This window comes from Vigna unguiculata, chromosome 1 (genome assembly GCF_037176805.1).
Source record: "Vigna unguiculata cultivar grain cowpea cultivar isolate G323 ecotype 2 chromosome 1, ASM3717680v1, whole genome shotgun sequence".
NCBI lineage: Eukaryota > Viridiplantae > Streptophyta > Magnoliopsida > Fabales > Fabaceae > Vigna > Vigna unguiculata.
In genome coordinates this window covers 47,478,771-47,499,241 of record NC_140792.1, presented here as the reverse complement: position 1 = coordinate 47,499,241, position 20,471 = coordinate 47,478,771, and the positions used below count along the sequence as shown (strand labels likewise).

The 20,471-nt window shown below is 29.0% G+C and overlaps 2 protein-coding genes across 2 annotated transcripts; one reads left to right on the top strand and one right to left on the bottom strand.

The window, feature by feature from the left end:
* Positions 1–487: 487 nt before the first annotated feature.
* ENGASE85A (Glycosyl hydrolase family 85) lies at positions 488–7,458 on the top strand. Its single transcript, XM_028081563.2, has 11 exons — positions 488–1,098; positions 2,027–2,164; positions 2,766–2,875; positions 2,963–3,074; positions 3,166–3,273; positions 4,095–4,207; positions 5,128–5,209; positions 5,742–5,822; positions 6,054–6,103; positions 6,362–6,497; positions 6,589–7,458. Exons 1-11 carry the CDS (start codon positions 595–597, stop codon positions 7,291–7,293), a joined length of 2,139 nt encoding a protein of 712 aa, XP_027937364.1. The 5' UTR covers positions 488–594; the 3' UTR covers positions 7,294–7,458.
* Positions 7,459–18,838: 11,380 nt separating this feature from the next.
* On the bottom strand, positions 18,839–19,890 carry LOC114163114 (LOB domain-containing protein 12-like). Its single transcript, XM_028047206.2, has 2 exons — positions 19,446–19,890; positions 18,839–19,248 (listed from the first exon to the last, which is right to left on the bottom strand). Exons 1-2 carry the CDS (start codon positions 19,599–19,601, stop codon positions 18,907–18,909), a joined length of 498 nt encoding a protein of 165 aa, XP_027903007.1. The 5' UTR covers positions 19,602–19,890; the 3' UTR covers positions 18,839–18,906.
* Between the last annotated feature and the right edge of the window lie 581 nt (positions 19,891–20,471).

The following is a 20,471-nucleotide window of genomic DNA, read 5'->3' as shown; positions in this document are numbered from 1 at the left end:
AAAAAACGAGAACAATTTAAGGACTTCGAAATTAAAATGAAGCAAACAAATGAAATGAGTGGTGCATCTAATGAATTTAAATTTAAATTTAGATACTAGAACGATAACTTGGACAAAGAATTAAATGAGAAGAAGTAAAGAACTTTAAAAGTAAAATGTTTAGTGCTAAAAAGTAAAAACCCTTTAAAAAGTAAAATGCTTGAATATAGATGAAAATTTGAAAGATGCATAAGTTTCAATATCGATTACATGGTATAAGTTGATATTAATCATAAATTAAAAATATTTTAAGGATCTTCATATTTGAGAATAAATTATTATAAAGAAATCATTTGCTCGAAAATTCGATAAAAAAAAAAACTTATAAATCTGTTAACTCACTCTACCAATAGGCAATTCCTGTTCACAGTTTATTGACATTACATTGAAATATTTAACAGCAATACACAGTAACAATATTTTCTTTCTCCGATCGAAGAGATAAACGTAAAGTGAATGCTTGAGTTTAAGAAGCTTTTTTTTTTTTTTTTTCTAGAAAAAAAGTGAAGTGGAGGTGAATGCTTAAGCTTAATCAGAGTCGGTTTGGATCGTGGCATGATTCCTCGGCTTCTGGGTGTCTATATAAACCGCCAATTCTTAATCAACGTTCGACACATCCTACGTTCCTTTGTTGCAGCAATTCAGACATCATACGATTTGGTTACCATGTCCAATCCCAAATCCGAGTCAGTGTCAGAACCCTCCGTTTCAGAGCCTCCACCGTCGCAACCCTCTGTGCCCATTTCCTACCCAATCAAAACACTTGAGGAGTTGGAGTCTCGCTCGTATTTCGACTCCTTTCACTACCCTTTCAACAGGGCTTCAGTTCCCATTCTCAATGGAGATTCTTCTTCGTTGCCCCAGAGGCGAAGATTGCTTGTGTGCCATGACATGGCTGGGGGCTACTTGGATGACAAGTGGATTCAAGGTGGCACTAACCCCGATGCTTATGCCATTTGGCATTGGCACTTGATCGATGTTTTTGTCTACTTTTCACACAGTCTCGTTACTCTTCCTCCTCCCTCCTGGACTAACACTGCTCATCGTCACGGCGTTAAGGTACTTTGCTTCAACAATTTCTTGCTTTGCTTGAACAAAAGTGTTACGTTTTTAAGGCCTTGGAATTTGCTTTTGAGCTTAACTCAGCTCATTATACGACCCAAGTTGCCAGATAGCCCCAAAACTATCACTAATCACTAGAATAGGTTCTTATACTTTGTTAGGATTTGAGATTGTGTTTAACTCAATTCATGATGCTGTCCAATAACATGTGGCCTTATAGGTCTGACATCGATAGGCGATATAGGCTTTTTTCGGGCTATCTTCGAATTTTGTCTTTGATGAGCAAAAAATATAACGTTTTTAAGTTTGATGCAACTCTTTGAATTTGGATTTGGGTCTATCTCTTCATGATATGAAGTGATAATGAATGACATAATAGGTCTAACAAGTGTGTCTACGATGAGTTAAGTTCTGATACAACATTAGAAAGTGGGTTTCTACAGGGAGTGACCTAATAGATCAAACAACAAACCGCTATGTAGTTATAATACCGTATTAGAATTAGAATTTCAATAATAGATTACCTAACAGGTCTATAAAGTTGTAATACCATATTAAAATTTGAATTTAAATTTAACTCATTCCTAAAAACAGCTAGCTCATGAATGGGTGTTAACCCCATCTATGTTTCTACTCAACGTGGGATTTCCAACGGTGGTCACATAACAGTTTGATCAATAATATAGCCTCACATATAGATTTTAAAGTTTTGAAAAACTATTTTCTTTTTGCTTTACTAGCAATCAGTTTTTAAGGTCATTAGTTTAAATGCTCAAGTCATCTACTTTATGGTTCTTCCTTGGAGCTCAGATTTTTGGTATTTTTAGTTTATTTCTTGCTTGGAGATGTTTTGTGAAATTATTTCATATGATTTAATTAGTAAATAGATTATTCTTTGGCTGTACTTGTTACTTAAATATTTCAGGTGTTGGGGACTTTCATTACTGAATGGGATGAGGGAAGGACTGCCTGTGATACATTGCTTTCAACAAAGGAAACTGCACATATGTATGCAGAACGTCTGGCAGAGCTTGCCGCTGATTTAGGTTTTGATGGGTGGCTAGTAAGTAATCCATTAATCACTGTGTGCTTATTAGTTTTATATTCATGTCAAATGCTCTATTTGAATTTTGTATAATTTAATTAAATTGATATTTGATTTATTCACTTCCTTTTATGAATGACGAGTGAGCTGTTGACCTGCACTGCCAGGGCATCAGATGCTCCAAATACATGTACAGTCTAAATTTAATAGACCAGAATGATTTAGTTCAGCTCTTAAGTTGAATGTGCATGGTGTTTCATGTAAATACTGCTCTGATTGATGTAGGAATAATTCTCCAAGAAAATAATGGTGGATAGTAATATTGTAGAGATTTTTCTTGAACACCTGTGATTTTGTAAGACTCAATTCTCTAACATCTACAGTTTTTAGAAGAGAAATGTAACATTGGGAGTATTATAAGTAGCCTCATAACAAATACATATTTAGACATTTACTTAATATTCCCAATGAATTGACATTAAGAAGTAAATCATTTTTAGCTGTTCTATGCATATTTATACTAAAAGCCAAACTAATACGTAACTATTTTTCTCATGCTTTACAGCCTTGTATTTCTCATTTCCTGTCAATTATTCAAACTAGAAGCATTTAAATGCAGATAAATATGGAAGTGAATTTGGATCGGGGTCAAATACCTAATTTGATAGAGTTTGTAGACCATTTATCACTAACAATGCATTCTTCTGTTCCTGGATCGTTAGTGCTATGGTGAGTATTATTAAATAAGTCAGTAATTTTTTTATTGCAGTTGATTTTGCCTAAAGTTTACTTTGATGTGTTTTCTTGGTTCTGTAGGTATGACAGTGTTACAGTTGATGGTAAATTGAATTGGCAAGATCAACTAAATGAACATAATAAGCCATTCTTTGATATATGTGACGGAATATTTGTGAACTATACATGGAAGGTATTGTTTATCTTCCCCTGGCATGCTGGCGCAACACTTATGTTTGATCCATTGTCATTTTCCTTGTTTAATTTTATTGTGTACCATGTAGGAAGATTATCCAAGGCTCTCTGCTGCTGTTGCAAACGAGCGGAAGTTTGATGTGTACATGGGAATCGATGTATTTGGAAGGAACACATATGGTGGTGGACAGTGGAATGTAAGTGGTTTCCATATGCAATCTGCTATCCCAAATTTGAACTTGTTAGGGATTAAATTTTTAGTTGTCCTGGGTGGAACTTATGTCAGGAACTGAGCTGAACATGCTAATTTGACATTTAATGGGATATTATAGGTGACCTTCATGTTTTATTTCATTTTAAGCATAGTACAAGGTCTTTCTCCAGTGTTTCACTTTTTAATAGACCCATCTTCAAATAAGAAAAATAAAATGTCATGCAAACATCAGCAACAACCAAAAACATATTCATCTCAACAGATTTAATTACTTCTCATTTTAGCTTCCAGACTATGGAATACATCATGTTCTTCAAATTCAATTTCATTACTAGGATTAAATTTTGTTATTAAATATGGTTTTGCACAAGATTCTAGACATTTCAACCATCAAAATGCTTTGGTTTCATTTTGGTTATTGCAGAATATATAGCAGATGCACTTTAATCTTAAAGTAGTAACGATCTTCAGAAAAGCTTCTTACTACATGCTGAACCCTTCCCTTGGTGAAGCAGCTAAATTTCCTTTTAACAGATATTATTTACTACCTTCAGAAAAGCTTCTTACTTACATGACTTATTTTTGTTTTCATTTTGCATTGTATTTGAAATCTATTTATGAAAACACTTGCTGTTGAATTTTTTTCGTGGGACATAAATTTGTACAAATTGAGCTGCCAAATAAGTTTGGAAAAGTGAAATATGTAACTGGTAAAGTGAATATGATATCTGTGTTACTTCCCTTTTCTTGGTAATAATCTCAATTTTGCTTCTGGTCCTTTTTTTATTCTCATGGATATCTCAGGTAGATGTTGCTCTTGATTTACTAAGAAAGAATGATGTCTCTGCTGCAATATTTGCTCCTGGATGGGTCTATGAGACAAAGCAAGCACCAGATTTTGAAACTGCTCAGAATAGGTAATTTAGGTACCTATTTTGCAAGACCCAAAAAATTATTGCACTTCTTCTTTACAAGGTCAGATAAGTCAATAATTTTGAGAAAAAGATCTAGTGGCACAAGTGGCCAACATTGTATATACAGAAAGAACATGAAGCAGAGGACGCCACAAAGGCTGGAGACGCAATAAAAAATCATGATAAATTCAATACATCTCTACAATTCTAAATATCTATAAGAAGGATATTTTTCAAAAGTAAGAAAATAAATTATTGTTGCTCCAGAAATTGCACTTCAAAGGTTTTGATTTCACTCTGATAAGCTTAAAACTTATGTTTTAATTTCAGACAAAACCTTCTTTTGGTTGTTCTATTCTCTTTGTGATTAATAACATAATATATATGGATGATCTACCTGATTTTCTTTGCTAAAATTTATCATATGACTAGTTTGGTATTTTATAACACTCTAAGTTATATTTCTCCCTGATCACTCTTAGAAAGCAAATATAAAATTTTATGTTTTTTATTTTTAATTTTAGAATTCAAGATTTTGCACAATATGTTTTGTCATTTGAAACAACCATAAACTATATTTTTAATAACTTCTTACAAGTTTGTTAGTTCATTGATTCCCCGAGACAGCCTTATTTTATAAAATAGGTACTTCTTGGAGTCTGATAATATTTCTCCTTTTGAACTTGCTGAAGTCATACATACAATATTCATGAAAGAAGAACTATTTGAGAAATTTCATTGTTTGATCCTATAATTCCCATCGCCATAGAAATTCTAAAATATTTCATGCATTTTAAAATGGGGTTAGGTGGTGGGTACAAATTACATGGTCAAACTTTCTTTTTGTATTAATGATGGAGATCAACTCAAACTTAAATTTCTTACTCAGATACCAGTATTATTGCTCTGCTCTGTTGTTGCAGTTGGTGGGGTCTGGTGGAAAAGTCATGGGGAATACAGCGAAATTTTCCTGGACCATTACCATTCTACACTAATTTTGATCAGGTTAACAATTGCAATTCTTGCATCTTCGTAGTTTTTCTTTCCTTGTCTAAGGAAATATTCTTTGACCTTTGTGCATTTGGAATGTGTTTTCTCTCCCGTACATACATCCTGAATAAAACTTTGAAGATACTGTTCGCACATTTTACACAACAGGATTTTTTTTTAATTTAATTTCAGTGAAACTTATTCTAAGACTAATTTTGTGAATTGCAAGAGGCTGATGGTGGGTAGACTTTTTTTTTTTTTTTTCCTTAAAGACAAACATTAGCTTAGTGCAGATAAAACTGGCAAGGAAGAGGTAAACTGGTGAACAACCCAAATCTAGCGTGGAACCTTCATTAAAGAAATAATTTTCTACTGGTTATCTTAAAAGCCTGAACAAGACCTAAACATTCTTCTAAAATAAATAATTAAATAACCTTACCAATTTTCCTTCTGAGTAATCTTACTTTAAATCAAATACTTGTTTAACATTGTATTTCAAATGTTGGCATTTTATCTGTAAAATGTATATCGTCTTTGTTACTTCCAGGGACGTGGTTACCATATTTCAGTTGATGGCGGCAATGTATCAGATAGTACTTGGTGCAACATTTCTTGCCAAGGTTTCCAGGTATGAGTCTGTCAGGTGATCATTCTTATTGTTGGCTCAACTATTAACTGTTTAGATCGTTGATTAGATGACCAATAAAAGATTATATGTCTCCTTTTGAATTTTTACTTGGGGCTAATTTTAAATAACATCGATATATTAACTGGAAAACAAAGTTTAGTTTAACATTTTCAATTTGTGATACTTGGTTGAAGAGCTTTATTGGAATCTAACTAAAATATTTTCGTGCAGCCACAACTTATGTTTGACGATCCTTCAAATTCTATTCAAGTTTCTGTAGAGTAAGTGATGGTACATATCTAACATTTTAATATGTTCCTGTAACTGGGAACTGTAACAGAATGTGCATTATCACATATTACATCTGTTCAAAGGAAATATTCTACAACAATGTGTGGCTTAACTAAACAACTTGTGTGTGAAAGTGCCTGTAAAGAAATTCATCATAAGAATACTTTTACTTATTGCTTCACTACATTTTAGTTGTAGTTCTGACATGAACTGATAGATGTATTCATTGACTTGCCGTCAAATTGCAGCTTGAAGGAAGCATCATATAGTGGAGGTGGAAACATTAAATTCAAAGGATCCCTTGAAGAGAAAACTTGCTTTGAGAGCAAAATCTTTCAAGTAGGGTTTCTTTTGAGCGAGTTGCCTGTCCACTTTACTTATACTGTAAGCCATAACTTCTTCATCACTATTGCTGAATAAACTGCACAAAAATTTGTTTCAAAGAATGTCATCATACTCATAACCTGGAATGCAGGTGAAATCGGATGGCAATTCTTCATTAGGACTTAAGCTCGAATTCACCTCCACTGGCGATGGCAGAAGAGCATCTATGCTTCTTGCATCCAGGGCAGTGAATCACTTTCCAAACAAGTTCAGCAAAGTAATCATGACTCGTGAACGTAAGGGATTTTCCTCTGGATGGGTTATAAATGAAGGTGTAGTTGCAATGAATGGATACACTTTAACAGAAATCCATGCAGTGTGCTATAGATCAGATTCAAATGACAATGATGGAACTGTAGCTTCCCCATCAGATTATTTTGCACTTCTTGGTCACATCACAATCAAGACTTTGGACTATAAGTCAGATTTTCCTCTGTCTTCTTCCTGGCTAGTTGATGGCACCTGCATAAAGTGGACATCAGACCCTCTGGGTTCAAAGACCCTTGATGTTAAAATTTCTTGGAAATTAAAAAATGAGAATAGTTATCTGTTTCCGAAGTTCAACGTTTACTTGGTAAAATTATCAAAACAAGCAGGTGGCAATCCAGGTACAACATTGGAGGATGCAAAAGAGTACCTTGGAGTAGCACACGTAAGCTGTTTCTATGTTTCTGACCTCAAAGTTCCTTCAGACACTTCTACTCTCAAATTTATAATACAAGTCTGCGGTGTAGATGGGACAATTCAAGAATTGGACGAGTCTCCATATTATGAATTGGAGATTGAAGCTCCTTAAATTGTCCTTAAAATGTAACACTATTTCTCCAATAAAAGAAATTAGAATGTAATATTGTAACATTACTTCCTCAAAAAAGGAAGACCCCAATTTGTCGTCAGAATGTATCATTGTAAAATTATTTCTGCAATAATGAAAGACCCAAAATGTCATTCAAATGTTGCATTGGAGTTCAACAATTCAGTTAAAACTTCTCCATGAAGATGTTTTACCTAATAAAACTCTTCCTTCTAGATTCATGCTCAACATACAAGTAATTTGACCAAAATAGAACCTTAATTTGCACGAATGAAACTATTTCGAGTCACTTTTGGACATCCTATAATAATGTAAAGTTAAATGTTACCTTTTTATGGTATAAAAAGAATATTATGCTCTACTGAATATTTGTATGTCGTATCAATGTTACAAATTTTCATTTCAGAGCTACTTCCCTACGAGTTATTCTGATATAAGGTTTGGTCTTTTTTTTCTTAAAATGTTTTTAAATTTAAAAAAATTGCTTATAATTTTTATAATAATTGGATAAGTTTCAAATATTGTATTAAAAATTGGTGTTTGTTCATAAGTTAGAAATGTTTGTTTCTGAAACAATACTGTGAGACAATGTATGATGAAAAGGCTATTTTCTCACCAATAATTAGAGATTTTTTTCTTGAGTAAACCGTGAACTTTATGTTTTATCATTTTGTTAAAAGTACTTATTTATTTGTTCTTATCAAAATATTGAATAAATTATCAATGGTTATTCGATAAAATGACACTGCAACATTATCTGGTAAGTAACTTTAAAATGTTTCAGCTTTTTTAAACAAGCAGCTTTGTGCTTGTTCACATTGTGGAAAATCTAGTATCCATAATTGCATAACCAAGTTCATTTTTTTTATCATTAAATAAATAGACTTTTTTGTACATTATTTTGTACATTATTATTCAAAATTTTATGATAAAAGAACCTTATATTAAGCCAATAAACTTAATTGCAAATATTAAAAAATGTGAATAAGTTAAAATATTTCAATTGTAAGTAAAGATAAATAAGCCAAAAGATAAATTAAATTTAAATTAAAGTAAGATAAATGTAACGAAATCAAATATAAAGAATTAAAAATGATGATATAATTTAAACAAGTAAAATAAGTAAAGAAATACGTAAAGATAAACATTATGATAACGTATACATAATTCTGTTTTTCATTAGTAAAATTTATATAAATATAATTTTTATTTGGAATTAAAATAATGTATATTCTTTTAAATCTTTTAAAATATCTTCTTTTTCAATTGTATTTTTTGTTTTTGTAAAATTTTATTTAACTAATATTAAGTCAAATATGAACATAAGAATAAATATAGTTTGTTATCTGACTATATAAATTTAATTTCCTACTGATCAAATATATGTATAAAAAAAACGAAATCACTATGATTTTCAACGGTTATTACATGTGTGATTTTACCCTATGGTTGATAGTTATAATTTACCATATACAAATAATTGATGTTTCATTGTTGTAATATTTAAATATTTGTCGATAAGTAATTTCTTCTTTTCATGTTTTATTAATTACTTTTGTTAACGATAATACTTTGAATAGGAAATCCAAATTCACTACTAGATTAATACTCTTATCATATATTTTTTTCATCGTACTTCTATATGGTTCTTTTCATCTATTTCTATTGAAACATGAAACGCTATGCATGATCTTTTTCATCAATTTTCCATATTTTATAGAAAATTACGAAGGTAAAAAGTATTTCTTCTACTTTTTTTTTTTTTAAGGTGTACCTTAAATAATTAGGTATACCTCAAGCAACTACCTTATGTCATTTATCAGAATTCCTCGAGCCCTCAAAAGGAAAACGGAGTTCCACAATCACTTTCTTCGTCTACACAAAATTTCAGATTCATAAACAACAGAGACAGCGACATGGGTTTGTCTTGTTATGTATTTTAACTTATTATGAATATCAGTGCTCTATTCATTTTCCATCTTTTGACTTACGATAACCTTCTCTGTCCCACTCAAATCTCAAGAACATTAAGAGAGACATGAATCGCCCTTTTCTATTTGCAATGGAAAGACATTGGTTTTGATTTATGGTTTCTCTTGGTTATACAAATTTAGTTACCTTGAATTTTAGGAGTCAACATTTTATTATTTATAATAATTTCATTCGACTAGAATTTTATTTTTAGAATTTAGTTAAAGTTATTTACACTGAACTCGTTTCATAAATCAGTTTATTTGGAACATTATCCTATGAATCATGCTTTGAAAATGAAAAGCATTTTTCATACAATCATTTACTTTTATTAATGTAAAATTTTATTAATGTTACTTTGATCTCTAAACAATATCAACTTTTATTAATGTAAAATTTACATATTTTAGAATTAGGTGCGATCTCAAAGTTATACATATCAGATATGAATTCATCAGTTTCAATGAAGAGAATGTCATTGCTGTATATTATATACATGCAATGCATACATATATTTGTTTAATTATTTCTAAAAGAAGAAATAAAAATATTTTTTTATAAACTAAAATTTATTTGTTATATTTACAAAAATAAATCCAAACATAATTCCGCTCATGTGCTTAAAATATAGAAATTCAAGCTAATAATGCTGGACCATGGTTGATGCAACAAGTCTTCAAATCAACTTCAATTATAAAAACAAAAGGAAAAATTTGAAAAGTTGAAAAGGATATACAATTAGAATCACACGAAACTTTGGAGGGACCCTTTAAAAGAAGGTTCGTCAGTGATTAGTTTAGAATATATACAGGAACAGTATAGAAAGACAAGAACTTGGGGTGGATTCGGTAGTGATAATGGATGAAAATTCATGTTTGACCACAAAATGTTTCACATTAAACAAAGCTGATGAGGAATCTTTCAAGTTTAAGTCAGTTCTTAATTAATTACACCAATTAATTAAAGAACAGTACTTGGTTGTCCCCCACCATTAATTAGGTTTTTTCTGGTTTTCTCTTGAGCAATTAAGATAATGCTTTGATTTTGACATAAATATGTTGGGAGAGATGGATATAGAAACCCTACACCTAATAGCTCATATATTATATCTTCTGCACAGCCCCTACACGTGAACCAGCTAGAACAAACTCATCCAAAATTAATCACTAAACCTTTTAACTTTATTTTAACGTTTTTCAGTTTTTTTCTATTATGATTAGAACAATGTGGTATATGTGCGAAGAAATTGACAGCTGTGAGATATGGAAGTGAAAGCCAGAAACATGAAGTTTTTTTTTTTTTTCTTTTTTTTTACAACTTTTGGACCAAAATGAATACTAATGTGGAATGTGGCTGGAAGTAACATGCGAAGGTATAGAAGAAACACAAAGCAAACATTTTGATGAATACTTACAAAAAGTATGAAATATCCTAGGAAGGAACGAGAAGTTAGGCGTCAAATTCAACATCTCTTATCTTCTCTTTCTAATACTTCTTAATCCTGGTAACTTCATTTTAAACATATATTTTTGTAGTGAATATATTATATTAATTTTGATTAGATTATAAGTAAACTTTTCCTTTTGTTAATAACACAACAATTTATTTTCGAAACTAAATATTATTTAAAGAAAAAAGGAAAATTTCATTAAACATATTTTATAACTTTATTTTTATATATCATCATTTCACAAGAGTCATAATTAAGATGACAAGTCGTCAAATCGGATATGGATAGAGTTTATTTGTCATTTGACCCACAACAAAAAATTTTATTTGTTATTTGTCGTGTTATCTGTTAGATATCCATCTAAAAAACATTTGCAAGTCCTTTAAAACGTGTGAGTATTCATAAATAATGGTCGATATTTTAAAAAAGAATAATTTATAGATTTCTAAAATTAAATGTAAAATAAAATTACAAAAATAAAATAAAATATTAAGTTAATTAAATTTAACCTAATAAAATATAAATTAAATTTTATTTTTATTTTTTACAAATAATTAATATATGAGAATACAAATAGTATGATATTCACACTTAATAAATTTATGAACAGAGATTAATTAATTTGTTACTCATTATTCCACGTGTACCGATTAAAGTATTAACTTATTATTCTTAACAGATTTTATGAGATGGTACATGTAACTTTATCATCTATAGACATAATCATAATTATACATATAGACATATTTTTCTAGTTAAAAAACAAATTTATCAACATATTCATATGAGTAAACATAACAATGACGGTGAAAGTGATAATGGTAGAAATCATCATAGATATTGTGGCTGAATTATAATAAAGGAATGTCGATATTTGTTGTCATTTGTTCTGGAAGAGTTATTGTATTATTTTGGGTATCCAAATTTCATTATATACTTAAAAATATAACTTGTATTAAGGTAAAAGGAAAAGATGTTCAATGTATATAAAAATCATCTATCTATGTGTGCTAATATATATATATATATATATATATATATATATATATATATATATATATATATATATATATATATATATATATATTAGAGTATTTGTTTAGGTGTTTGTTTATTCATGCATATATTATTTACTTTTTAATCATTACAAAATTTAGTTTAGTATTTATCATTGCGTGGGTATGCGTGGGTATGCATGGTTATGCAGTGTGCATGTGTCGGTTATTTATTTTAATCTTTAAAAAAGTTTGTTATATGTATTTAGTATTTTTAATATTTAGTATATAATATTAGTTTTTAATCTTGAAATGTTTAACTTAACTTTTTATTTTTTTAAGTAAGAAACCATCATTTATACTTCTAATATTATTCGACGAAAATCACAATCGGAAGAAGAAATAAATGCAATATATATATATATATATATATATATATATATATATATATTAATTATTTATAATAAATCTTATAATGTTAATTTTATTTAATTTTATTGAGTTTTTCTTTCTATTTTTTTATGGTTAAGTGGACGTGCGGACGTGTTATTCCTTTATTAAATTTTTTAATAAAGTAGTTGTGTTCAATTTCAATGTTTGTTGTTTATTTTTAATCTTTAAAAACATGAGTTGTGCATATGTTTTGGAATAATATGTATTTGCACGTGTTGTTCTTTTTATTTTTAGGTTGCACATGTGTGTCTATTATTCATTTGTGCTTACTGTGTTATTACTTTTTTTAAGTTTTGGAAAAGTTAGCTTAGAATATACTAAAAGATATTTAAAAAAATAATGTTTTTATTTTATTTTTTTTATCTTTTTAGAGACAAGTTAACAAAGTTGCAAATTTGTTTAATGAGGGATACTAATAGTTGAATAAGCCAGAGTATTTCCACAGGTTAAGATCAACCAATATTTTAATTAATCATCACAATATTACACAATAATACAAACATAATTAATTTAATCACGTAAATAAAAAATAAACTAAAATTAAATAAAATATAAGTTTCAAATAAAACTGTTAGACGTTACTATAAATTTTGTCATCGTAACTATACTTAGAAAAAAAAAAGCAAAATATAAGTTCATATAATAATAAAAGTATATAATAAAAAATATAATTAGATAATCATATGGACAAGATATGATAATTGTATTACCTCATATTTAGATATAATAGTGTATTCTCTTTATCTCACGTGTAATAAACATGCAAAAATAAATAAGCATACTACCTAAACTCTTAAAAAGTGGAAACACCACATGTAACTAGAGTTAATCTCAAATAAAAATAATAATAATAATAATAATAATAATAATAATAATAACATTAATTTTAGTTTCTATTAATTTAATTTTTAATTAAATAATATGTTGTGAATGGACCTGTAAGTTTGTGTTATGCAAGTTGATGCTTGTTAGGTGTTTTTAGATTTTAAGAAAATTAGTTTTGTTTGTGTTTATTTTTAGAAAGTTGGTCCTAAGTGTGTATGCTATTCACCTTTTAGTCTTTAGAAAAAAGTATTTAAAATATGATATAAACATTGGTGGACCAATGAAGGGACAGGGGAGTCGTGGCCCCAAAATTTTTTTTGAAAATTTTTTACTGTTATATGAAAATTGTTTTATTTTTTATTTTTTTAATTATGTATAAGAAATTTGATTTTTTGGAATTTTTTAAATAATAAAAATATATATTAAGAATTGATAAAAATTAAAATAGGTATCTTTTTATTTATTTTATAAAATATAACATTTAATGTTAATAAATAATAAAGCATAAATTAAATTTAATAAATAATAAACAAATTTATTAAGATATTTTTTATTTTTTCTCTCATTATTTTTTGAGTTTCTCACATATTATACCCACTTTAGACTTTTATTTGTTTTGTTTTCTTTTGTTTACGAAGAAAAAAAAAACTTGAACACAAATTCATTATTTTGTGCTCTGTTTTTGTATGCTTTATTCTATTAATGAAGAAAAAAGTTTTTTTTTTCTCAATTGATAGTGAAATATTAGTTTAATAATTAATATTATTTTTTATCTTACGAGCATTTGGTATATTCATTTTTATAAATATAGAAGAAAAAGCAATGCACTAAGTGTTTTTTAATAACTGGTTTTTAATTGTGACTTGATTATCATATATTTTTTTTTATTAATTACGTATCGCAATTTTTATTTAGATTATGATAAATTATCTTTTAGTATTTTTTTAAAAACATAAGTATATTGATGAAGAAATAAAAGAATAAATAAATTATTTAAAAGTGATAAAATGGAAGCTACCATGAGGAAGAAAATAGACAAAATCAAATCTTTGACAAAAATAGGAAGTCAATTACATCTACTTGATTGATTTTTTAATCCGTCTCGTCTTATTTTAACTCTTCTTGTTTCTACAACTATATCAGAAAGATAATTTTCTACAGTAAAAATTATCAAAATAAGATTGCAAAATAAAACGGAAGATGAATTTTTTTGCTGACGATATGATTATTTATATTAAAAACAAAATATAACTAAAAATTTTAATATTGATTCAATTATTATTGAGTTCAATAATCTTACACATCCATAATTAAATATATAAATTTTAAGTGTATTTTGGCACCCCCATAAATATTGAGCAAGTTCTGCCACTGGATATAAATATAAAAAAGATGATATCTTTAATTTTTTTTAAGATTCATTATATCATATAAAACTTTGAAAAAAATAGTTTAAGAATGTTAATATATATATATATATATATATATATATATATATATATATATATATATATATATATATATATTTGAAATACAAGACTTTAATTTTTTGTCGGGTAAAGAAGTCATAAATATTTTTTGAAAAATCTTGTAAGCTCATCCAGGGTATAAAATAAATTAGATACAGTACTATGTAACTATTCGTATAAAATAAATATCATTAATTAAACATTTATACATGAAATGTTTATTTCATAAAAAAAAGAAAAATATAAAAGACGACTGTATAGTTATATGTGAAATAATATGAATTCATGTTATTCATTTGAGTGATTTTCTAATTATGTAGAATTAAGAAAAATTGCACAAAATATTAAATTTCAAAATTTGTTGATCGCAAAAAAATTTATAATTTATCAATAAAATAGTCAAAGGTTCTAGAAGGTAGGGTTTTTGTGAATATATCAGGTATTTCAGCTTAATTTTAACATGAATGGGAGACAATAATTTTTTTTTAACAAGTTCACCAATTAAATGACAATTAATATCTATATGTTTCAATCTTTAATAATGAAAGAAATTATAAATAAAGTGTACATGAAATTTGTTATCAGAAAAGAACATAGTAATGTTAATTGAAACTTCAAAACTTCAAAATATTTGAATAATTATTATAATCAAACTACTTAATTAGTCACTAAAGATAAGCATGATATTTTTATTACTGAAGTTTGAACATGGTATATTGTTTGACAAACTTCCATGAAATTAAGAAATCATCAAGAAAAACATAAATCCAATTGTTTTGTAGTATCAAAACAACTATGTTAATCTCCGCAACATATGTTAAAAAGTAAAAGAATTTATTTGTCGAACAAAAAAAACAATGACCGAGTCAACTTAAAATATTATAATAGGTGATGGACTACAACTAAAGATGTCTGGTTAATAAATTTGGCATATAACGACTCAACTTGTTAATTAAAAAAAGTAACCTACAACAATATATATATATAGAATACTTTTTTTTTTATTCACATTCCAATATTTTTATTTTATTTTTAATTATTATTTTCAAAATCTCTTTTGTCTTTAACATATGTTCAAATTTTATTTTGGTATATATATATATATATGTTTCGGATGTAGGGCTAAACACCTACTAAGAACTACTTCAATTTTACTTCTTTCTCATCTGAGTCTCCTCTCTTCACAATCTACGATAACTTCCTCACCAAGAAATCTTCCTCCTCGCTTGATCGGTTGAACGGACGATCGGGGTACCTGTCTAAAAGGCTCTGATGCTTAAGTCAGTTAATTGACCGATCGGTGTATAGGTATAACTGTAGTAATAAATGCGAATTAAAGATCCTTACCAACCTTTAATCACAGCCCAATGATCATGTGATTAGGACTCTTTAATCACAGCCCAATGATCCTTTAATTAAAGTTACTGACTTGTTTAATGTTAATTAATCTAGTTGACTGGCCTCGTCTGACTGATCGACCGGTGGCCGTTTGACAAGGCTGGTTATCTTCTGAGTTTAACAACCTTAAGTGAATAATTAATCTATATGGTCGATCGACTAATGATCATACATAAGGCACTACGCTAATCACCTATGAGACTGATCGACCGATGGATCTCCATGGATTAATGCGTGATCGACCTGGGGACCGATAGACCGATGGTCCTTTACGAGGTAACGCGTGATTCGTCTGTGGGACCGATCGACCGATGGTCCCTTACAAGGTAACGCGTGATTCATATGTAGGGCCGATTGACCGATGGTCCCTTGTGAGGTAATGTGTGATTCATCTGTGGGACTGATCGACCAATGGTCCCTTTTGGGGTAGCGTGTGATTCATCTATGGGACCGATCGACCGATGGTCCCTTTTGGGGTAGCGTGTGATTCATCTGTGGGACCGATCGACCGATGGTCCTGTTTCATAGGCAAGTCCTCCCAGCCTTGTTCGATGGACCGGAGAACTGTGCGTTGCCGATGGTCCGATGGGACATACAATACAATATATATATATATATATATATATATATATTATTTTTCAAATTTTATATTTAAAATTTATTTTAATAATTAATTATATATTTTTTATTCATATTAACTTAAATTTTTCTGAAAATTAAGAAAATATAAACACATGCACGATACATAAATCTTTTAATTAATCTTCTAGGATTCTCAACAAAATCACCATCATTGAGACTAAAATATAACTTTTGTCATCATAAATATATTTACAATAAGTCCTTCAAATATCATCCTATAATATATCAAATAATAATTAAAACACCTTGTTGAATTAAATAAAAAATAATCTTCTAAATTTAGTAAAGCAAACAATTTAACAATTGGAAAATAAACACGAATTCGAATGCAATATATAAAGCTAAAAATCAAATACAATAAACATAGATAAATGTACTTTTACCTAAAGAAAAGACATGATCAAATATACTGAAACCCATATCCAACTTTTCTTTTACCGCCCCTATAAAGAATATATGTTGATTCAGTTATACCGGAGAGTTTTGTACCATAAAACATTTTCCATAAATGAAGTAACTAACCCCCGATTCAGTATTTAAAATACACGGCTTAGTAATAGAATGTATCTTTTATGGTGTGATGCATTAATTAGAAAACGTGGAGCCACATGCACTCATTAAATTTTATTCTTTTTGATACTATCTGATTGATGTAGGATGAACATAGCTTAAATATAAGATGTAAGATAGACAAGTATATTTTATTTAATTACAATTATTTTAATGAAATAATAAATAAAAAAACTTTAGGACAGACCGAACCCACTTTCTAATTAGATCGATAATTTTAGATATTTGAAATGGTATTTTTATAGGCATGTGTGATAATCGAAGCATAAAAATTTTTATAGGCTTTTATTGGTTATTGATCTGAGACAGAAAGATTTAAAAAATTTTAAAAATGTTACTATATATTTATAGACTTCGATTTTTCTATAATTAAGATTTATAAGACTATGTAAAAATACAATTATGCACTAGTGTTTACTTACTTCATTCTTAGACCAATTTAATTAAAAATATATATAAATTAAATATTAAAAAAAATTAAGTCTACGATGTTCATATATATATATATATATATAATTAATAATAATAATAATAATAATAATAATAATAATAACTCATAATGGACCGTTTCCTACATAGTTTTTCGCCTCACGTGGTGGTGGTGCCAGGGTGCTTATACCAAACCTTAACTTTTTGTTTCTATGCATAACATATCCATCACCATGCCAAACCAAACCTTCATCACCTTCTATTTCAAATTTCTCAAATAAAACTCTATTCAAAATTAATCCATAAAAATGTATTATTATATATCGTAAAAGATATCTAACATAGTTCTTCATATTTTCTTTATCTATTAATTTCTTTTTCCATTATCCTTTTTTCACACAATCGAAAACATAAAATGTTGTGAAAGGAGAATGACACGATATTTGAGGATGGTCTCGAAGAAAAGATCCAAGAGGTCCACACACAAAAAGAGTTTCAACACTTATTCCTACTTGCAAACAACAAAAACAATTCTAGTTGTAGTGGAAAAACAAAATCATTTTATTTGTCTTTCAATTGCTAAATTTATAATTAATCATCAGAATGTTTGCCATTTTAAAAAAGACCACCGACCCTCGTCTGAATGCATTAATGTTCAAGCATCACAATTATTAGTTTATTGGGTTAATTAATGTTACTAATCCACAACACTTTCATTACTTAATCGCATGCCACCTATACTTTACTATCAAACTGCACTCCCCTGTCTTAACTTCATAAAATACTAAAATACTTCACAGAACTTTCAACGCTTCAACTATGCAAATCAAAAATAATTGAGCAACAGTAAATGACTATAATTAATAAACCACTATTTCGATTCCACTTCATCATATTATCTTTTAAAGTTTTAAAAATTCAAATAAATTTATAAACTTTGGAGACAAACGCACTACCGTGTTCTTTCAATATATATTAATATTAACAGTTAATCTTTTTAATTTTGAACTAATTCAAATTCATAAGAGTGATTGTTTCACGTCAAAGTTTTGTTTCCACATCAAATACGAAATTATATATTTGAAGATGTTTTTAATAATAACTCTAAAAGGGTTATATAATAATTTAATAATAATCTTTAAAATATACTAATATTGTTTTAGTATGTAGCTTTACATCTACTTCAATATTATAAATTATTTAATAAAGAATGATACTGAACTTATATACTATAACCTAATTTACAAACGAGTCTCCAGCACTTTTAGAAGTTTATTTTAAATTGTCTTAACTCAAAGAATCACACAACTACACACTCTGAGCGATTAAAACAGTGAAAACCGATGTTTGTAGGGGACTAAACAAGGAAGAAAGAAGAGCAAAACTTTTGAATTCATGAAACCATATCATGTCCAAAAATGTTGTCTCTTGAGACAGCATCGTAAATTACATTGCTAGAAGAGGCATAGTTGAGAAACTGAGGGAGTTCATTCTGGAGAAGGTAAGATTTCTGATCTGGGTTTTCCATTTCTGGATTCGGCATCACTGGCTCCTGCTGCATCTGGATGCAGAGTATCTCTGCTTGAGCCACTGCAAGCTGCATTTGAAGCTCAGAAACCTGGTTCTGTAAATAGGATATGGCCCCAACACAACCATACACAGGGTCCCGAACTCTTGCATGTGCTTCGTACACCAAACTACTCACAGCATCTGCTCTCTGCTCAATAGGAAGTTCCTGAACCAATAACATACATTGTCAGAATCTCACTATGAATCTAATTCCACTTCAAAAGCTAATACATACACTATTTTGATTATATCGCATGTGGGTATGATATTTTCAAACTATACAAGAAGAAAAAAACTAACTTGAACCAAAAAGTTATCAAACCCAAGAAGCTAAAATGAAATATAAATATCTGTGTGAGATACCTGCAGCATTTTGCTAACATTGCTAGCGCCAAAAACCTTGTGAACTAAGGCGAACTTTTGAGGGTCATTGGAAGGGAAATAAGGAGCAAAGATGCATTCTTTGGTACATCTGCGTCTCAGAAGCTTGCATGAAGCACATGGAGAATTCCCAGCCATTTTGGTTAGAGGATAAAAAGGGTAGCTGCAAAATTTCTTGTTTGGTTTGGGAGTAAAAGCTTAAAAGCATAATAAAGCAGAAGAAAAGAAAGTGAGGAACACAAAGAAACTGAGCTTGACGGAATGAAAGAGGGGGTGGGTGTATTTATAATGGCCAACACCGTTTGAGGCCAGTCCCTAGCTTTTTGTGCAACAGTATGAGTATCACTTTCAAGTATCAACTCCTAAAGATTTCTGATTTTTTTATCAGATAAACTAATGGGTTGGCTTATTTAATTTCCTGAGGCAAGGTCATGTGTGATTTTCTTCATTCTTTCTCAGCTTCATTGTGCATTGCACTTATATTTGTGATGTGGGCAATTTGGAAAAAAAAAGGTACTTTGGGGATGTTTTTTCACAGAGCACCAAGTGGTATACAAGTGGACAATTTGATTAAGAGGTACATATTATATGGTGATTGGTAAATAGGTTTGTCAAGAGAAATTCTGCATCAGACACAGTCACACAGTGTCACAAGTTGGTTACTGCAGAATTTCAAAAGGGTCCAAAAAGGGCTTCAGTGTCCAGATCGTTCTGAAACAAAAGGTGATGACATAGGCTTTAACTGTACTCTTACCATACTTTTCTTTAAGCCTTTTAATAATTCTGTACTTCTTAAAATATACGTGTGCTTTGTTTTTGGTCTCTGTTTTTCTCTTGGTTCTTGTCTCTGCTAAACTTTCTTTTAATCATCATATATCATCACTTGATTTACTTAGATTTATCAGTTGTTTGGAAGTCTCTTGTCGACTCAAGATAAACTAATTTTATAATACTGAAAATAAACTAATTTTATAATATATAAAGGAGGTATCACCTTATAAATCAGTT

Bases quoted from the DNA above. Each gene is read 5' to 3' on its own strand.
- ENGASE85A (XM_028081563.2), top strand. From the start codon at position 595: ATGATTCCTCGGCTTCTGGGTGTCTATATAAACCGCCAATTCTTAATC. The intron at 5,210-5,741 runs GTTAACAATTGC...TGTTACTTCCAG, and splicing joins TCTACACTAATTTTGATCAG to GGACGTGGTTACCATATTTC. The intron at 5,823-6,053 runs GTATGAGTCTGT...ATTTTCGTGCAG, and splicing joins TTTCTTGCCAAGGTTTCCAG to CCACAACTTATGTTTGACGA.
- LOC114163114 (XM_028047206.2), bottom strand. From the start codon at position 19,601: ATGGCTGGGAATTCTCCATGTGCTTCATGCAAGCTTCTGAGACGCAGA. The intron at 19,249-19,445 runs GTATCTCACACA...TTATTGGTTCAG, and splicing joins ATGTTAGCAAAATGCTGCAG to GAACTTCCTATTGAGCAGAG.